Here is a 15,039-nt window from a genome sequence, read left to right as displayed (position 1 = left end):
AGCTTTTCTCAAGAGGCAAATCACATCTGGTACCGAGAATGCACTGAGCTGTAACTCTTCATTTCCAAATGCTCCTGAAAGAACAACTAATGACATATACCACACCTGAAAACCCACTTAGAACATTCACATTCAAAAATCCTTTACATCAATCACTTGGGTAAATCTTGAAATTCCCATTGGAATGAAGTCTTTGATGGCTTTGCAGCTGGAATGAGAGAAGCTGTGGCTGCCCCATCCCTGGAGGGGTTCAAGGCCAGGTTGGATGGGGCTTTGAGCAACCTGGTCTGGTGGGAGGTGTCCCTGCCCAGGGCAGGGGGTTGGAACTTGGTGATCTTTAAGCTCCTTTCCAACCCAAACCATTCTATGATTCTATGAAAGCAGTGGTGTCTCCAAAGGGCTGGGCAGGAATTGGGGAAGGGCTGAAATATCCCTGGACACATTTGTTGCACATTCTTGGCAGTATACGGGAGTTCTCTCTTCCTTGCCATTTTTTTATTGTACATATTGTGAGTATAGATTATTATCTCATCGGTAGAAGCATTATAAAAAGAAATTAATAGCCTGCAGTGGGAGGTCAAGGTCCGAGGGAAGGGGTGAGTTCATGAACCATCTCCAGGCACCCTTGGAAACCAGGGCTCTGTGGGAGCACAGGCAAATAAAAATGAAAGAAGCCAGTTTGGGGTAAGAGTTAACACCTCTGTGAAGAGGTGGTTTGACACAGGGAGCCAGGGCCATCTCCAGTGTAAGTCAGTCAAACCAGTATAGTTGTGGCAGGGAGAAATCTGGCCTGTGAGATTTAGGCTGGGGAGAGAAATCTGTTTTTAAGAGCACTCCAATCTGGAGAAAACTTACGCAGACGGCAAAGTGACTCTGTGATGACAGGTGACAAATGAACTCTGCCGTGACAAGTGAGAAAACTGTTCAGGAATATAAAATATTAAAAATATATTTCTTACATCCCCCTCCCTTTGAGAGGGTCAGATCCTCGCATATGCCTCTGGTCTGCAGATGGGGTTTGGAGCAAGAGCCCTAAGGCTGCATCAACACTTACTGCTCGCTGCAAGTCCCGTGTTCGGTTCAGAAGAGAGCATTAATATTTTATGCTGCTAACTCTGTAAAAAGGAAAAAAAAAAAAAAAACAAAAAACCAAAAACCAGCTGTAGACCAGCACTACAGCTTCATGGCATATGTTCCTTTGCAGCGGGTTTCTTGGTGCATGAACAAAAAAAAAAAAAAAATCAAGTCAGACAAGGATTCCCCCTCCCACCCCCACTCTCTCTGTTTAATTTAATTGTGACCTTCCATTTTTTCCTCTAGAGAAGCTTGATATTACTTTGTAAAGGGCATTTTCACTCTTTAATTGAAAAAGACAATCAGGCTGTGGCAGAAATTATTGTTCCCCACCTTGAAAATTAGTGCCTGGGTTGGCTATTCATGCCATTTAAGCTGAATTGAGGACCTAGGGCCTGTGTGCATCCTAATGTGTAAATTACAGTTCCTCTCCCCTTAGAAGCTCCAAAGCAATTTAACTAAATAAAGGAGCCGTGATGAAGGTCTTTGGTTGATTATGCAGCTTTGGAGAAGGACAAGACCCAGTGATTGCCTTTTCCCTCTCGGTTTGGCAGACCCTCCGTTGGGGCACTGAGGAGCAGGGCTCTCCCGGTGGCCTTCGTCGGGGGGGAAGGAGAGGACAACTTTCTCTTTTAACAGTGAGATGCAGTGTTCACCTTAGGTGGAAATCTAGAACAAAAGTGAGAATTATTGTTGATTTTTAACCTGTTCTGGTGAAAGGAAACAGGTGGTGATGCTTCAGCTTGAAGCATCTTCAAGTCCTACAAACCCTGTGATGACTCACGTGCTTCAAACGGGAAAGGAGCAGAACTCAGTAGGTCTTTAGTGGAAAATGCAAGTATTTAAAAATCAGGAAATGGGAAACCCTAAGCAGCTTTCAGACACCTTAATTAGAGATAACACCGCTCTTAATCTCAGAATTGAATTCATAGAAAATCAATTAGAACATTTAAAAAATTGAGATTAGATGGTAAAGGGAAAAGATTAATGTATTGACACGATTATCAAGACAAAAGAACTGTCAGAGGGTTTGCTTAGGAAGTTTACTACAGTTCTGAAAGCTGAAAAAGGAGTTTACTTGCCAGTGAAAGTTGTAGGAAATTAGATTATCCGTTCCTTTGGGAGATATTTGGAGAAAGACAGAAATTTCCATGACACAGCCTGTTGGTAACCAAGCTGCAGGAGGCTGGTGCTAGTCTCCTACAAGGTGGTTCAGAAAAAGGAAGAGACATGGCTGGATGTCCAGGAGGTCTTCTGGAACGGTCTGAACAGATGATCACAACCTCTTGGCAACAGGCACAATCTAAAAAGTGTTTTAGCCCAATAAAAGTTTGGGACTTGATGTATGTGAAAGAATTAAAACTAAAACCTGGCCAAGTAGGGGACCTCCCAGAATTTGAGATCATTTAGAAAAACCAGTAAGTTCCAGTTTTTCCTATTTGTGGCTTTTACAGACCTGGTTCCTCTGAATTGGGCACTGAATTCAGACCCACACTTAGTAATGGGCTTCCTAATTCATTACAGTCAAAGGCAAGTGACGGTAACTAATTGTAGACTCATAACAGAGGTGTTAGAAATGCTTATAGGAAATCATAACCATGAGCTGCTTCTAAAAACTGCTGAGGTTGTAATTTATATCCCATTTCCCTGCGAGAGAATTTCTATTGTGATACATCACATCCAGTAACACCAGTCATATTGCAATATATCAAAGCCCATAAGAGAAACAGAAGAAACTGGAACAAATGTGATATATCACAATTTGACACAGCCACATGGAAACGTGAAGAATTTTATTGATTTGTCCTCAGGAGCGTAGCTAATTTGTAAAGTGCTCTTACTACTAATTCCTTAACATTCATCGCACATTTCAATACCAAGTAATTACAACTATAATATTTGGGATTATGTAATGACAAAACATTTATGAAAAAAAAAATCAAAAGTTCAAGAAAGCATGAAATTACATTAATTCAGATGAACTGTTAGTAATTATGCAAGGTGATAAATTGGACTTCCTCTAATTGCCTGTAACAATTTCATATATTAAAACACCCCAGTTTCCTTGTTTGCTCTTCGGTAACACAGAGCTGTCCTATGCTCGTGCTTAAGATGGACTGGTTTGGAAATGCTAAACCTGTCCCTGAGCAGTTTAAGGAATTTCAAACATGTGATTGGAAGTTTTAATTAGTTATTAGTGAAATTAATTAGTTGCTACTTGTGATTAGGTTTTTGTTCCTATCAGACATATTTAAGTAGTTCCCTAATCCCAGGAAAACTGATCGTGTCTTCACACATTTGTTGTGCAAGTTAAACCTAGAACTCTAACAATTTTAAGACAGTTTTATATTAAAAAAAAAAAAACACAAAACAGATGTGTGGGTAATAGTGGTGGTGGTGGGGAAATTAGATATTCATGATGCAATCGGCAATCCTGTCAGTGCTGAGCTTTAGAACACTGAAGAAAAAGTACTGTGTGGTTGAACCTATTAATTAGCCTATTAATTAAGTACTGCAGCAGGAAATATTTGTGTATATCAGTCACAGTTGGTTTCTGTCTCCATAGATCATCACTTCAGGTGAACCCCTCACCTGCTGTGGATTTGCTTTCCTTCTCTCAGTGGCACAATGGTCATCTTCATCCAAAAAACACTATTCTTCTCAACCTATGTTTTTATTGTAATTGAATATCTACTTTGAAGACCTTCACTGCCATCAATCAGCATCACTTCCATGACCCCAGGGGGTTATTATTGACTCAGGAAAGCCCTGGCCCATTCCTTCTACCCATCTCTCCCTTCGTACCTGGAAAGGAGCTAAGAGCCTCCTTCTCCTCCAGTATTCCCAGTTACATCAGAGAAAGCCCTGTCATCCTCTGGTTCAGTTTCCACAAAACGCCATATGTTCTGAGCACACACCTTTCTTGCTGAGGTCTGAAATGTTTCCCAGCCGAAGATGATGCCTTCTTGCCACGTGCAGCTGAGTCCATATATTTCCACTCTTCCCTGTGAAGAATCACTTGTTTGCCAGAGCATTTGGCTTGGCCAACATGCCTTCGTTATCACATCCAGCTGATTAATTGTGCTGGACCAATAATAACCTGCCAACACGCATGGTGCCGGGGAAAAGTTGAGTTTTTCTTAAAACTCAGTGTGAGGGAACTCGTTCATAAAGTGAGATAAATACAAAGAACAGAAGACATTATGTAAGGACGAGGTGATAATTTATTTATAGATCTCTGCAGAAACACCGAAGTTAGCAAATATACCATCTGTTAAATAGTTGTACAATTCCTAAGTGCATATTAGCAATCTAGAAGTGTGCCAAACACCTGATCTTAGCCATCTTATTTGATACTCTTTTTGACAAGCAACATTATGCCGCATTAAATTATGTCATGTTATGTTATAAAGCTCTGCTAGGTACCAGTGACTGGGAGAAGAGTGGTTGTGCTCTGTTGGTGTAAGTGCCCGCTCAGGGCAAAGAGAAGTCATTGGAGAATCAGCCAGATTTTCAGAATAATGAGCAAAGTAGAGTATCTACATTTATATTCATCTTTAGGTTATTTTTTTAATATATATTTAATATGCTTTAGACTGCAATTAATCATTGAAAATACAAAACAGCCCCACCGGGGTGGGGGAGAAATGGATGCAAAAAATGTTTTGGGGAAAAAGACTGCTTCCAGCCAAAAGAAACGTCATTTCTGAGGGTTCACATTTTTCCTCTCCTCATCACCCTGGGCTACATAACAAAAATAGACAATTTTATAACTCGTTATTGAATTCCATCTGAATGAGGTGTCATAATATTTCGTAGGAGATGCTGCCTGCCTGGAGAAAGGGCCCGATAAAGATGCCAACAGAAGTAAGACCAACTCCCCTAATGAGTTATTTTTACTCATTTTGCTTTGTTTTGCCTTTTCAGAGGTTTGGGTTTTTTTTTTTAATATGCAATGATTCTTTATTACAGAGAGAGACACTGAATAAATTAATTTTGTACAATTATCTATCAAAATCAACTTCAGATTAAAAAAAAGATCATTCTTGCTTAGGCCTACTCCATATTTGGGGGTGGGGGTTTTTAAAAGATGCAGCATGAAAAGCTCAGAGTCAAGCCCTCGAATGGACCATCTAAAGAAAACGTCTGTTCCTGGAGATCTTTAAACAAGGGTTAAAATATTAGGAAGTACATAGCATACTTGTACTGTACTGTCACGGGCCAGACAAATAGATTAAATGGCCATTTATGTGCTTCCGTATCTACTTTTTTATACCTGTTACTCCCTAGTCAGCATAACGGGATGAAAATCTCTCCAGCACTGGGAAAAGCTGAGCTGCTTTGTATTGAGCAGACTATAAACCTGCTGTGAAAGAGCTTGGACTCCTGCAATACAGACTTTGATACTCAATTTAAGGTTGAAAAATGTAGATTTAAAAGGCAAAGTCAACTTGTTCCCCACATATAATCATAGAATGGTTGGAGTTGGAAGGAACCTTAAAGGTCATCCAGTGCCACCCCTGCCCTGGGCAGGGACACCTCCCACTGGACCAGGTTGCTCCAAGCCCCCTCCAACCTGGCCTTGAAGCCCTCCAGGGATGGGGCAGCCACAGCTTCTCTGGGCAACCTGGGCCAGGCTCTCACCACCCTCACAGCCAAAAAGTTCTTCCTGAGATCTCATCTCAGTCTCCCCTCTTTCAGTTTAAAACCCTTCCCCCTCGTCCTATGGCTCCCCTCCCTCATCAAGAGTCTCTCCCCATCTCTCCTGGAGCTCCTTTAGGGACTGGAAGGGGCTCTATGATCTCCCTGGAGCCTTCTCTTCTCCAGGCTGAACCCCCCCAACTCTCTCAGCCTGTCTTTATAGGAGGTCCTACTAATTATGAAGCAGTGGATCCCATAAGAGATGTAGTAGTACTGCGTTTTTGTTATTTAAGTCAGGGATACTTGTCATGGTTTTAATGGAGAAACACAGACAGGTGATACAGCTTCTAAAATTAGAGTAAAAATGATACCATGATATATCGTGTCATTAAACTAAGAATTGCTACTAGCAACTTACGACTTTCCAAAATCTATTCCAATTTCAGAGTAAAGTATTACATAGTTAATTCTGAGTTGTCATGAAAACCTTTCGCGATTGCTGCACTGCGCTTCCTTTTTTTTTTTTTTTTTCCTCCTTTCTTGGGTGTCTTATAACAAGTGAAATTTGGTTCTCAGCAAAAAATAAGCCTGATTTACCATAGCAGGAAGCATTGGAAACCACTAGTTAGACTACAGACATTTTCCATACTGCCTGAGAGTTTTGGGGTTTTCTTTTAGTGTAGAAACTGCACAATCTGCCTTGTATTAGTAGCTCAAGAAAAGTGATAGGAGAGGGAAATGTGACTATTTTTGTGCCTGAATCGTAAAATATCTGAATGTTTTGCACCTTTCCAATGTTTTTGCCATTTACCATAATAAATAGGAAAATTTGAGGGTCTTTTTTTTTTTCCCCCGTGCAAAGCTGGCCCCTTCTCCCAGAGCGCAAAGCCTCAGGGCAGCCAACCCAAGCAGATTTCCACCTACTGTCTTGACGGTTGACCCAGGGGCCACTTTTCCACACAAATATTTTGTGCTGGCCTTTTCCTTCTCAGAAAACACTTAACCCACGGGAAAGAAGAGAAAAAGGAGAAAGCACATAGATTTTTGCAGACTCAATTTTCAGATCAGATAAACAAATAAATCCACACATTTGGTGACTGGACCAGTAAATACCTCCTAAGCATGAATCTAAACTCCGTGTGGTCGTATTATATCCATCCACTGTTTTCTTTTCCAATTAGTATTACAGGATGGAATAGAACTAAATGATTTTTTTTTTTTCCTGGGGTTTTTTTTGGCCTTTGTCGTCTTTTTTTTTGTCCCTCAGGACTACCCAGACTGCAAGGCAGAGATTTAGCCAGCAGGCAATTAAAGGAACATCAGAGTTTAAAACACTTTCCAGGTGTATTGACAGATACCATCTATTGTGGCCGTGACAGCGCGAGGAGGTGCTACAGCTGCCTAATTCAATTCAGGCACCTCTAGTAGACAATGTCTTCATAGGAGACCAATATACAGGAGATGAAGAGGAGGAAGAGAAAAATTAACCGTGTAAAGTTCAACTAAGGGGGAGAAAATTGATATATTGACATAAATAGCTGAGCCTGTACAGGTAGTAATCATTATTGCTTCGACCAACGAGAACTGTTTCTCTCTATTGAACTCCGGATCAGGTAGTTGTTCAGCTGATGAAAAATGGAACAATAGTTTGAAACCAGAATCTGCAGCAAGGTAAATAGAATAACCTGAAGGCAAGTAGTATATGACACTATGGAATAAAGATTTTTACGGGGAAGCTGATACTGTTTATTATATTAAAGCACATTTTGAATGTATTTCAAGCAATCATTTCCCAAAGTACTCTGACAAAAGTAAGTATGTCTTCTTGTTGGGATGAGAACTGAATCAAAAAGTAAATAATCAGTTTTTAAAGTACATCTATTGTGTCAGGATTTGTAACTGAATTATTATTTAAAGGGAATAAGATTGATAAAAATACTTCCATATCTTAGTGAAATGCAAGAAAGCTGAAGAGACGGAGTGCGATCTTAAAAAATATAATGGATAACCATAAAAATCACCTCTGGGAGACAGGCACGGTCATGTTTACATGAGAGATTTCCCCACACTATCATATGATTCCCTACTGAAAGTATCCTCTTTCTTCCCTTTAAGACCAGAGCTAACATTTGTTTGAGTCAAAATATATCTACTTACCGCAGCCAGCTCTAGGACAGAACAGACTCATTAAGAATATAACATACTTTTATCATCATATAAACACCCATTCTGTAGGAGTCCTGATGATATTTAATTATCATTTGTGTACATAGAAGAGCACACCTACTTTTTATTTCTATAAAAAAGGAAACAATACAAAATGCTTTTTTCCTACTCATGTAGACTAGGAGTCTAATATGTTCCAAAAGACGATGCTAGAAAAAGTGATGGAATGATACACATGCTTTGCAATTAGGAATTGTAAACGCAAACTCACAGGGTTAGAGTGTAACTGCTTTATAAATAAGTATTTCACGATCGCCAAAGGACTAGATACTGGCTTGGACAAGCTGTTTTTCCATACAAGGTGGTAACTCGCATACTGAGATTATTTTATGCTATTGAACACATGAATATGTTCCTGAGTTGTGTGAACTGTGCATAGCTTGGGGTGCAGGTATAAATCTGACAGATAATAACCAGCTCTTGTTTTCTCCTTCTCTCTCAAGATCTTGAAAATTTTGAAACGAAAACAAGAAGCATAGTGTCAGTCAGAGAAGGACAAGGAGTAGTTCTGCTCTGTGGTCCTCCACCGCATCATGGAGGTACGATGAACGGCCCTACCTTGGGTGTGAATTCCCTGCTGATGAGCACTGGAATTTATTTGTGTATGGTTTTACAACAAATTTGGATTTGTTTGGATTTGGGTGGTGAGAGCCTGGCACAGGTTGCCCAGAGAAGCTGTGGCTGCCCCATCCCCGGAGGGGTTCAAGGCCAGGTTGGAGGGGGCTTTGAGCAACCTGGTCTGGTGGGAGGTGTCCCTGCCCAGGGCAGGGAGGTGGGAACTCAATGATCTTTAAAGTTTCTTCCAACTCTAACAATTCTGTGATTTAATTTCTTTAGAGGACATGGGGGTTTGCACTTCTTAAGGGGCCCTTGTTTATTATTCTGTGGTCACTTGAGGGACTAGAACACATCATTGCTCTTTTGGTTGTGACACAAGCAAAGAAAGCATGGAGGTCTAAAGACCATCTCCTGACATAACTGGTTGTCTCAGCCCCCTCACCCATATGGAATGGCAGAAGAGCAACCAACAGCAATTCTTTATACATTAAAACCGCTCCAGGTCTGAGTGCCTTTTGGTGCTTGCTACTTCAGTGCCATAATTCAAATCCTGCATTTTACATATTAGATTTGTCATGAAAAGTTTGTCTTCTCTTCATGAATACCTGATTCTTTCTTTCCTGAGAATCATAGAAATCATAGAAAAGTTTAGATTGGAAGGGACTTCTGGAGAGGTAAACTCTCTGATCAAAGGAGGTTGCTTAGATCATGTTGCTTGATAATTTTTAATGTTTCAGGTAAAGAATGAAAAGGATTTTTCTGGGGCATTGATTTGGGAATTCCGTGTATCTGTTGCCATTACCTACTGCTGCTGCTTCACCATAACGCTGTTTTTGAGGTAGATAAGGTAAAGTCCAGGCGACAAGCAATGAACCAGTAATAAATACAGTTAGCATAATGTTTCAGACTTTTCATCTAAGACAACCTTCACCATGGGGCGTGTTTTTCCTTATCCTCCTTTTAATAGATGAGTTACCACCTCCAAAATCAGCATTTACAGGGCAATACAGAGGCTTGAACATGGACGTACACAGCTGCTGTCATGTTTTCTTAACACTTTTTGTACCTACCAGAAGCAAGAAGCTCTTGAGTGATCTTTTGATATTTTTTTTTTTTATCCCCAACGTAGACTCTTGCAAGTTTTGAGCCATATACATTCACAAATCTCCTCCAGGGCTGTTAGAACCCAGATCAAAACTGCTTCAGATCTTTTGAAGTCTGGAGTAATAACCATGGTTTCCTAACATAACTAGCTGAAGGTGATTGGAAATCTCACCCTGGAAAAGCAAATGTTTATTAAAAAGGGGGATACATCAATTAGCAGAGTTACCAAATTGGCTTGTTCTGGACTGAAAGAATCAGCAGTTTTTAGGTGACTCAAACCCTGCTTTCAGCAGGAGCGACCACACATCCAAAGGCTCGGCAGTTTTCCGAGCGCTGGCACCAACATCCTGCTTTCAGCAACATCTCCTCAATTCTTCTTACGGAAACAGAGTTATAAGACAAATTCCCATGAGAAGGTAAATAGTGATCTATAAAGGGGGTGCAGTATATCAGAGATGGAGAGAAACCCATCAATCAATTTAAAGCCCGCAAGTCTTGAACAGAGAGGAAATGTCAGTTCACTTAGTGTTTACAGCCATATGAAAGAAGTATATAATCAAGGAAATGAAGTGAAACCTGGTCCTTAAGGGCAGAAAAGGCTTGAAAGAGCTTCTGAAATGTATCAGTGGGACAGACAGAAAGACAACACATCCATCCTTGAGTCAGTAAGCTATATATTTTCCTCTTGCTGTAGGGTAAAATTATGATTTGACAAATAGCAATGAGCAGAAGAGATTCAGAACAAATAAATAGTTAACAAGTGAGTTCAGCCCAGATTAATTGAACTGAGAAAATGGTATCCATAAACAAAGCCTTTGCCACAACATTTCTTAAGCTGGAGATGTGAGCTGTTGACCAATAGGCCTGAAAAATACATTATCCAAAATAACAAGTCTCTAGAGACCAGAAGCTGCATTCTTTTGTCATCCATAAACACTGTATTTGTGATCCGAAATTACATGCCATGGGGATGAAGTACATGGTGTGAACTATGATAAGCTCTATACTATCTCAGGATGCTTAGGAAGTTTTTTTATTGAAAAGGATCATATGTTTAGCTCTGGTTTTAATTGAAACCCTTGCCTCTGAGTCCCAATACCTACCGGAGAAAGGATTACTAGCATCACACACAGCTTCTATTCCAGGTGTTCTGCACAGTACTTTAAATGTGACAGGAATTACTTCGATATTGAGGAGTTTGGAAGATATACCATACCAGCAGGAAAAGAGTTGCCTTTCCTATAATATCCTGAGTATGACAATACAAGCTGTATAATGTGTTCTGTACACGAGGAAACAAAATTGCTCTTAGAATTTCCTGTGCAACTGAGTAGATACAACCTATACCCAATGCAAACCTTCTGCCAGTCTGAGCATCTACAAGGAAACTGAGGTTAATTGTTCGGGTAGAAAACACTGACCAGGCTCTGAAAGAGGTTATCCATGTCATTGAGAAGCCACCCAAGTGAGCCAGAGCAGATGGATACAGCCCTCCATGCAATCCTTTCCCTGGGATGAGCCACTTCACAGACCTGGCCCTACCCATACATCACACAGAGGGAAGAATATGGTCCTGGTGGTTACTGATTTCTTCTCTTTTTAAAGCCTCCTGCTAATCTAGAAAATCTTTATCTGCTTCTAGCAATAGAAGAGACAAAAAGGCAACAACCTAAGAAAGCAGGGATTTTTTATTATTTGAAGTTTCTTCCCATATAACATTGAGAAGTAGGAATAGGTAGATAGATTGAGAGCTCAAGAAATATTTCTTCCCCTTATGTTACCTAGAGAAACAGTTCACTTCTCTTTCTACCTCTCACTACATAGACCAACACATTGCCAGACTTGCCTAACCCTATACCACAGACAGTCTGAAGTTGAGTTCTCTGCTACCTTCACAGGAGAGCAAGCTCTACAGTTATCATTTGATCACTCAGTGGTTTGTCGTATGCTGAAAATATTTTTCTGTGTTCAAGGTACTCAAAATATTTAAAGTGTAAATAACCTAAACTTAGTTTTCTGACCAGAGCAGCTATGCTACTGCCTGCTTTGCATACATACTTCTTCACTGAGAGTGAACTAATAACCTATTTTTGTTTATACAAGAAAAATAAGCTATCTCACTCTAATAAGGGATAAAGAATGTATTAGGCAGCTAAGAGATAAGAAACAAGAAAAAAGTTCAGAAGGGCTGCTCTAACAGCTTCAGACCTTAAACTCTCAGAGAACAAAAGCCTTACAGAGATGCTATTAAAGCTCTACTGAAGCCTTTAACAACAAAAGAGAACCTACTCTATGATGCTATGAACAAATATTAACCTTTTTAATAAAAACAGGCCCAAGAAAGAAATAAAAAATGACCCACCTTTTAAAGGCATGGCTTATGCCTTAAACCAGGCAAGATATTAAAAAAATTGCAGCTAATAAACAAAAAGAGCCACAGCCCATAATTAGCCTTTGAAAGACAGAGCAAAGCTGCCCCATGTTACCTGACCCAGCCCAAATCCTTAATTTTCTCCTCCAGCCCCTCCTTGCCTATTTATGCTCCAGCCTCAGCTGTTGTTATTTATGGGGCTCATTAACACACCTTATAAAGTTCAGCGTGTGACTTTCCCCTGCTTGTTAGTGAGGCTCTGGGGTGCAGAGGTGAGGATGTAAGCTGTACGTCTTTCTCTGGGAAGTGTTTTTTTTTTAGCTTAAGTTCTTCAGGTCAGCTCTTCGGTTTTTCTGCTCCTACATAATCAACATATAGTACTTTATATCGACCTGGGATATAGAGAAAAGCATGTAGGAAGGAGGAAAGAAGTCTGAAGAAGCTTTCATTTTTGTAGCAATATATGAGCTTGACCCTTCTATGATTAAGAAGCTGCTGCCTAAATGGTAACACTTGACACAAGGCTGTGGGGTGGACTGTTACTCATTTATTATCTTACAAGTGCAGCCTGATGTAAGGCCTGTTTCCTTCATGCTGGCTCCCTGCAGAGCTTTAAGGAAGCTGCTAATCTCATTAGGAGCAGCAGGATCACTCCTGCATTTGCATTTAGTTGTGTGTGAGAGCTGCTGGGGTTTGAAGCTGGGATGCTGAGTCTGGAGGCTTTTCTCTGTACTAACACTGCTATACCAAGGCTACAAAGAAAAAAGCAACCAAAAAATGCTCTTAAGAAGGTGGGAGCCCTGTGGACCTGCGTAGTGTGGGAATATGCCAACTCCTCAGCCAGCGGAAGGATGGGGAAGGAGATGGGAAACCATGGAGAGGATGAGATGAGCAGTGCTGCCTTATGCAAAAGGGTCTTTGACTTCTGCCTCAGATTGGTTCTGCATTTTATATTAAACAATCACTTGATAAAATGCATCATCTTAAAGTGATGGTTTGAAGTGTATCTCCCGTTATAAAGCTGAGTGCGTTAGCTGTGGGTTTAGAGTCCCTTTCTCTCAGCTCCTATTTCTCAACTCTCCTATGAATCTTTAATCCTTTCCTGCCAGCTCTGGTGGGAAGGAGAGTCTCTTCCCTGAGACCAGCCTGTAGCTGTTCTCCTGCAGAATGAGCAATATTGATTTGAATTTGCAGGGGGTGAGGAAAGCACTGAAATGTTATATTCCCTGGACTAGTGTATCAGGAGTGATTATCAGCTGCTCTTCTTTCCCAGCTCTGAAACAAAAGGCTCCCAGCTGACAGGGGTAGGTGATGCTCTCCTGCCTGGCCAGGCTCTGGGCTTGGCTGGGAGATGAATTTTTCACAGAAAGAGTGGTCGGGCATTGGAATAGGCTGCCCAGGGAGGTGGTTGAGTCACCATCCCTGGATGTGTTTAAGAGACGTTTAGATGTGGTGTTGGAGGATATGATATAGGGGAGAACTTTGTAGTGTAGGGTAGATGGTTGGACTCGATGATCCCAAGGGTCTCTTCCAACTTGGACGATTCTATGAGGTGGAGTTCACCCACTTTTGGGGGGCTCTGGGGTAGTGAGGGGTGACTGACACCTTATAGGCACCTGCCTTGGATTACAAAGACTTGTGTAAGAGCTTTTATTCTGAAGCGCTTGCATAGTGGTCTCTGAAAGTCAGTAATTCTGAGACTGTCACACTTTCTGTTTCAGAAATCCCGTGGTTAAATGGAAAACAAACTAGTAAACTAATAAATAATTGTAACTTTATTTGTTCTTCCACAAAATAGCTGGCAGCAGCAATTTTCAAGTTCATTTTAGCTAGACTTCATTAACAGGGTGCTATCTTTTTATAATTTTCCTTCTATGCCTCTACTACCTTCTGTTCAGCATTGCCTTCACCAGACTCTTCCCAGCTCCTGATTTACTCATGCAAATGAATGTAACCTTAAAAGTGATGGCCATGGGCCTTTTACTGCTTTCTCTTTGCTCATTCAATGGATCTGCTCCATATCTGATTTATTCAAAGTGACCCAAAATGGAAATGTTTAAGTAATAGTAGCTTCTTCTATAAAAGACAGAATTACATTTTCTAGCCTATTACGTCTGTTGATGTTGTCAGTTAACTTGCTAAGAAAAGATATTGTGTAAGGGAGTAGGCTGCTAGTGTTAAGCCTTAGAAGACAAAAAAAGTTTGAGCTCCAAAGTTTGGTTCCTTTCTCTTGAGATTTCATCCAACTCCCATTGAAGTCAATTAAAATTAGGGTTTCTACAGAGTTTAGTGGAGCTGAGTTAGGCTCTAGGCAAGTATGGCCTGCGGATTGGTGATGATGAACCCGCAGTTAGAAGAACAGTAGTATTTATATCCCTCATACTGGGGGTGGAGGGAGGATTTAAATATGAAAAGGAAGGGCCTGCACTTGTTCCCAGTTAGTGGGGAAAAGTCATCAATAGACCCCCAAGGCAGTGGTGGAGTACAGACAGGGAGAGAGTAACAGAAACTTTGGAACATAAAGTCAACTGGAACCCCCTGAGAACTGAAATCAGGACAGACAAAGACTGGATCTCCTCTTACTGATTAATTAATTCACAAATTGACCTCATGAAGAATTTCTGTGTAGCATAACGTTGGTTTTAATAGAGTTTTATTAGGATTTGTATACTCTGTCCTACACAGAAAATGTAGTTACATCCCCGGGTCCCACAGTAGGACTCTGTTTTTTGATTGTGTCCATAAGATGGTTTGAAGGTTCTTCACAGGCATGCAGTTGGTGTCTTGGCAGGTATCATGGTGCAACCACCAGGTAACCCCTGGGAAAGTGGGTCAGAGCTTTCTTCAGCCCTGTAATTAGCAGCATCAGAACTGGACTTTGGAAGGGGAACCTCCAAACTCATTTTTTCATATTTATCTTGTTTTTTTAAACAACCTCCAGTTTATCATTAGGTGCACTAACCTTTCATGGGAGTCTGTGTGTTCAGCTATCGCTGGTTCAGCCTCTCCGAGCAGTTTTGTGGCACATAAGCCCATATGTGCCTTTGTGCAGGTCTGTGTGAGGA

At 40.8% G+C, this 15,039-nt stretch overlaps 1 protein-coding gene across 1 annotated transcript in view; it reads left to right on the top strand.

Moving 5' to 3' along the window:
* The window catches only part of LOC141467562 (contactin-6-like), a 90,122-nt gene that overhangs the window by 16,669 nt on the left and 58,414 nt on the right, over positions 1–15,039 (top strand). Inside the window, exon 4 of the mRNA XM_074152166.1 lies at positions 8,385–8,480. Coding sequence (XP_074008267.1) covers positions 8,385–8,480 — 96 coding nt within the window. The remainder of the gene's footprint in view (positions 1–8,384; positions 8,481–15,039) is intronic.

The sequence above is a fragment of the Numenius arquata genome, chromosome 8 (genome assembly GCF_964106895.1).
Source record: "Numenius arquata chromosome 8, bNumArq3.hap1.1, whole genome shotgun sequence".
NCBI classification, from domain to species: Eukaryota; Metazoa; Chordata; class Aves; order Charadriiformes; family Scolopacidae; genus Numenius; species Numenius arquata.
Note: the sequence above shows the minus strand (reverse complement) of the source record. Positions and strands in the feature narration are given on the sequence as shown.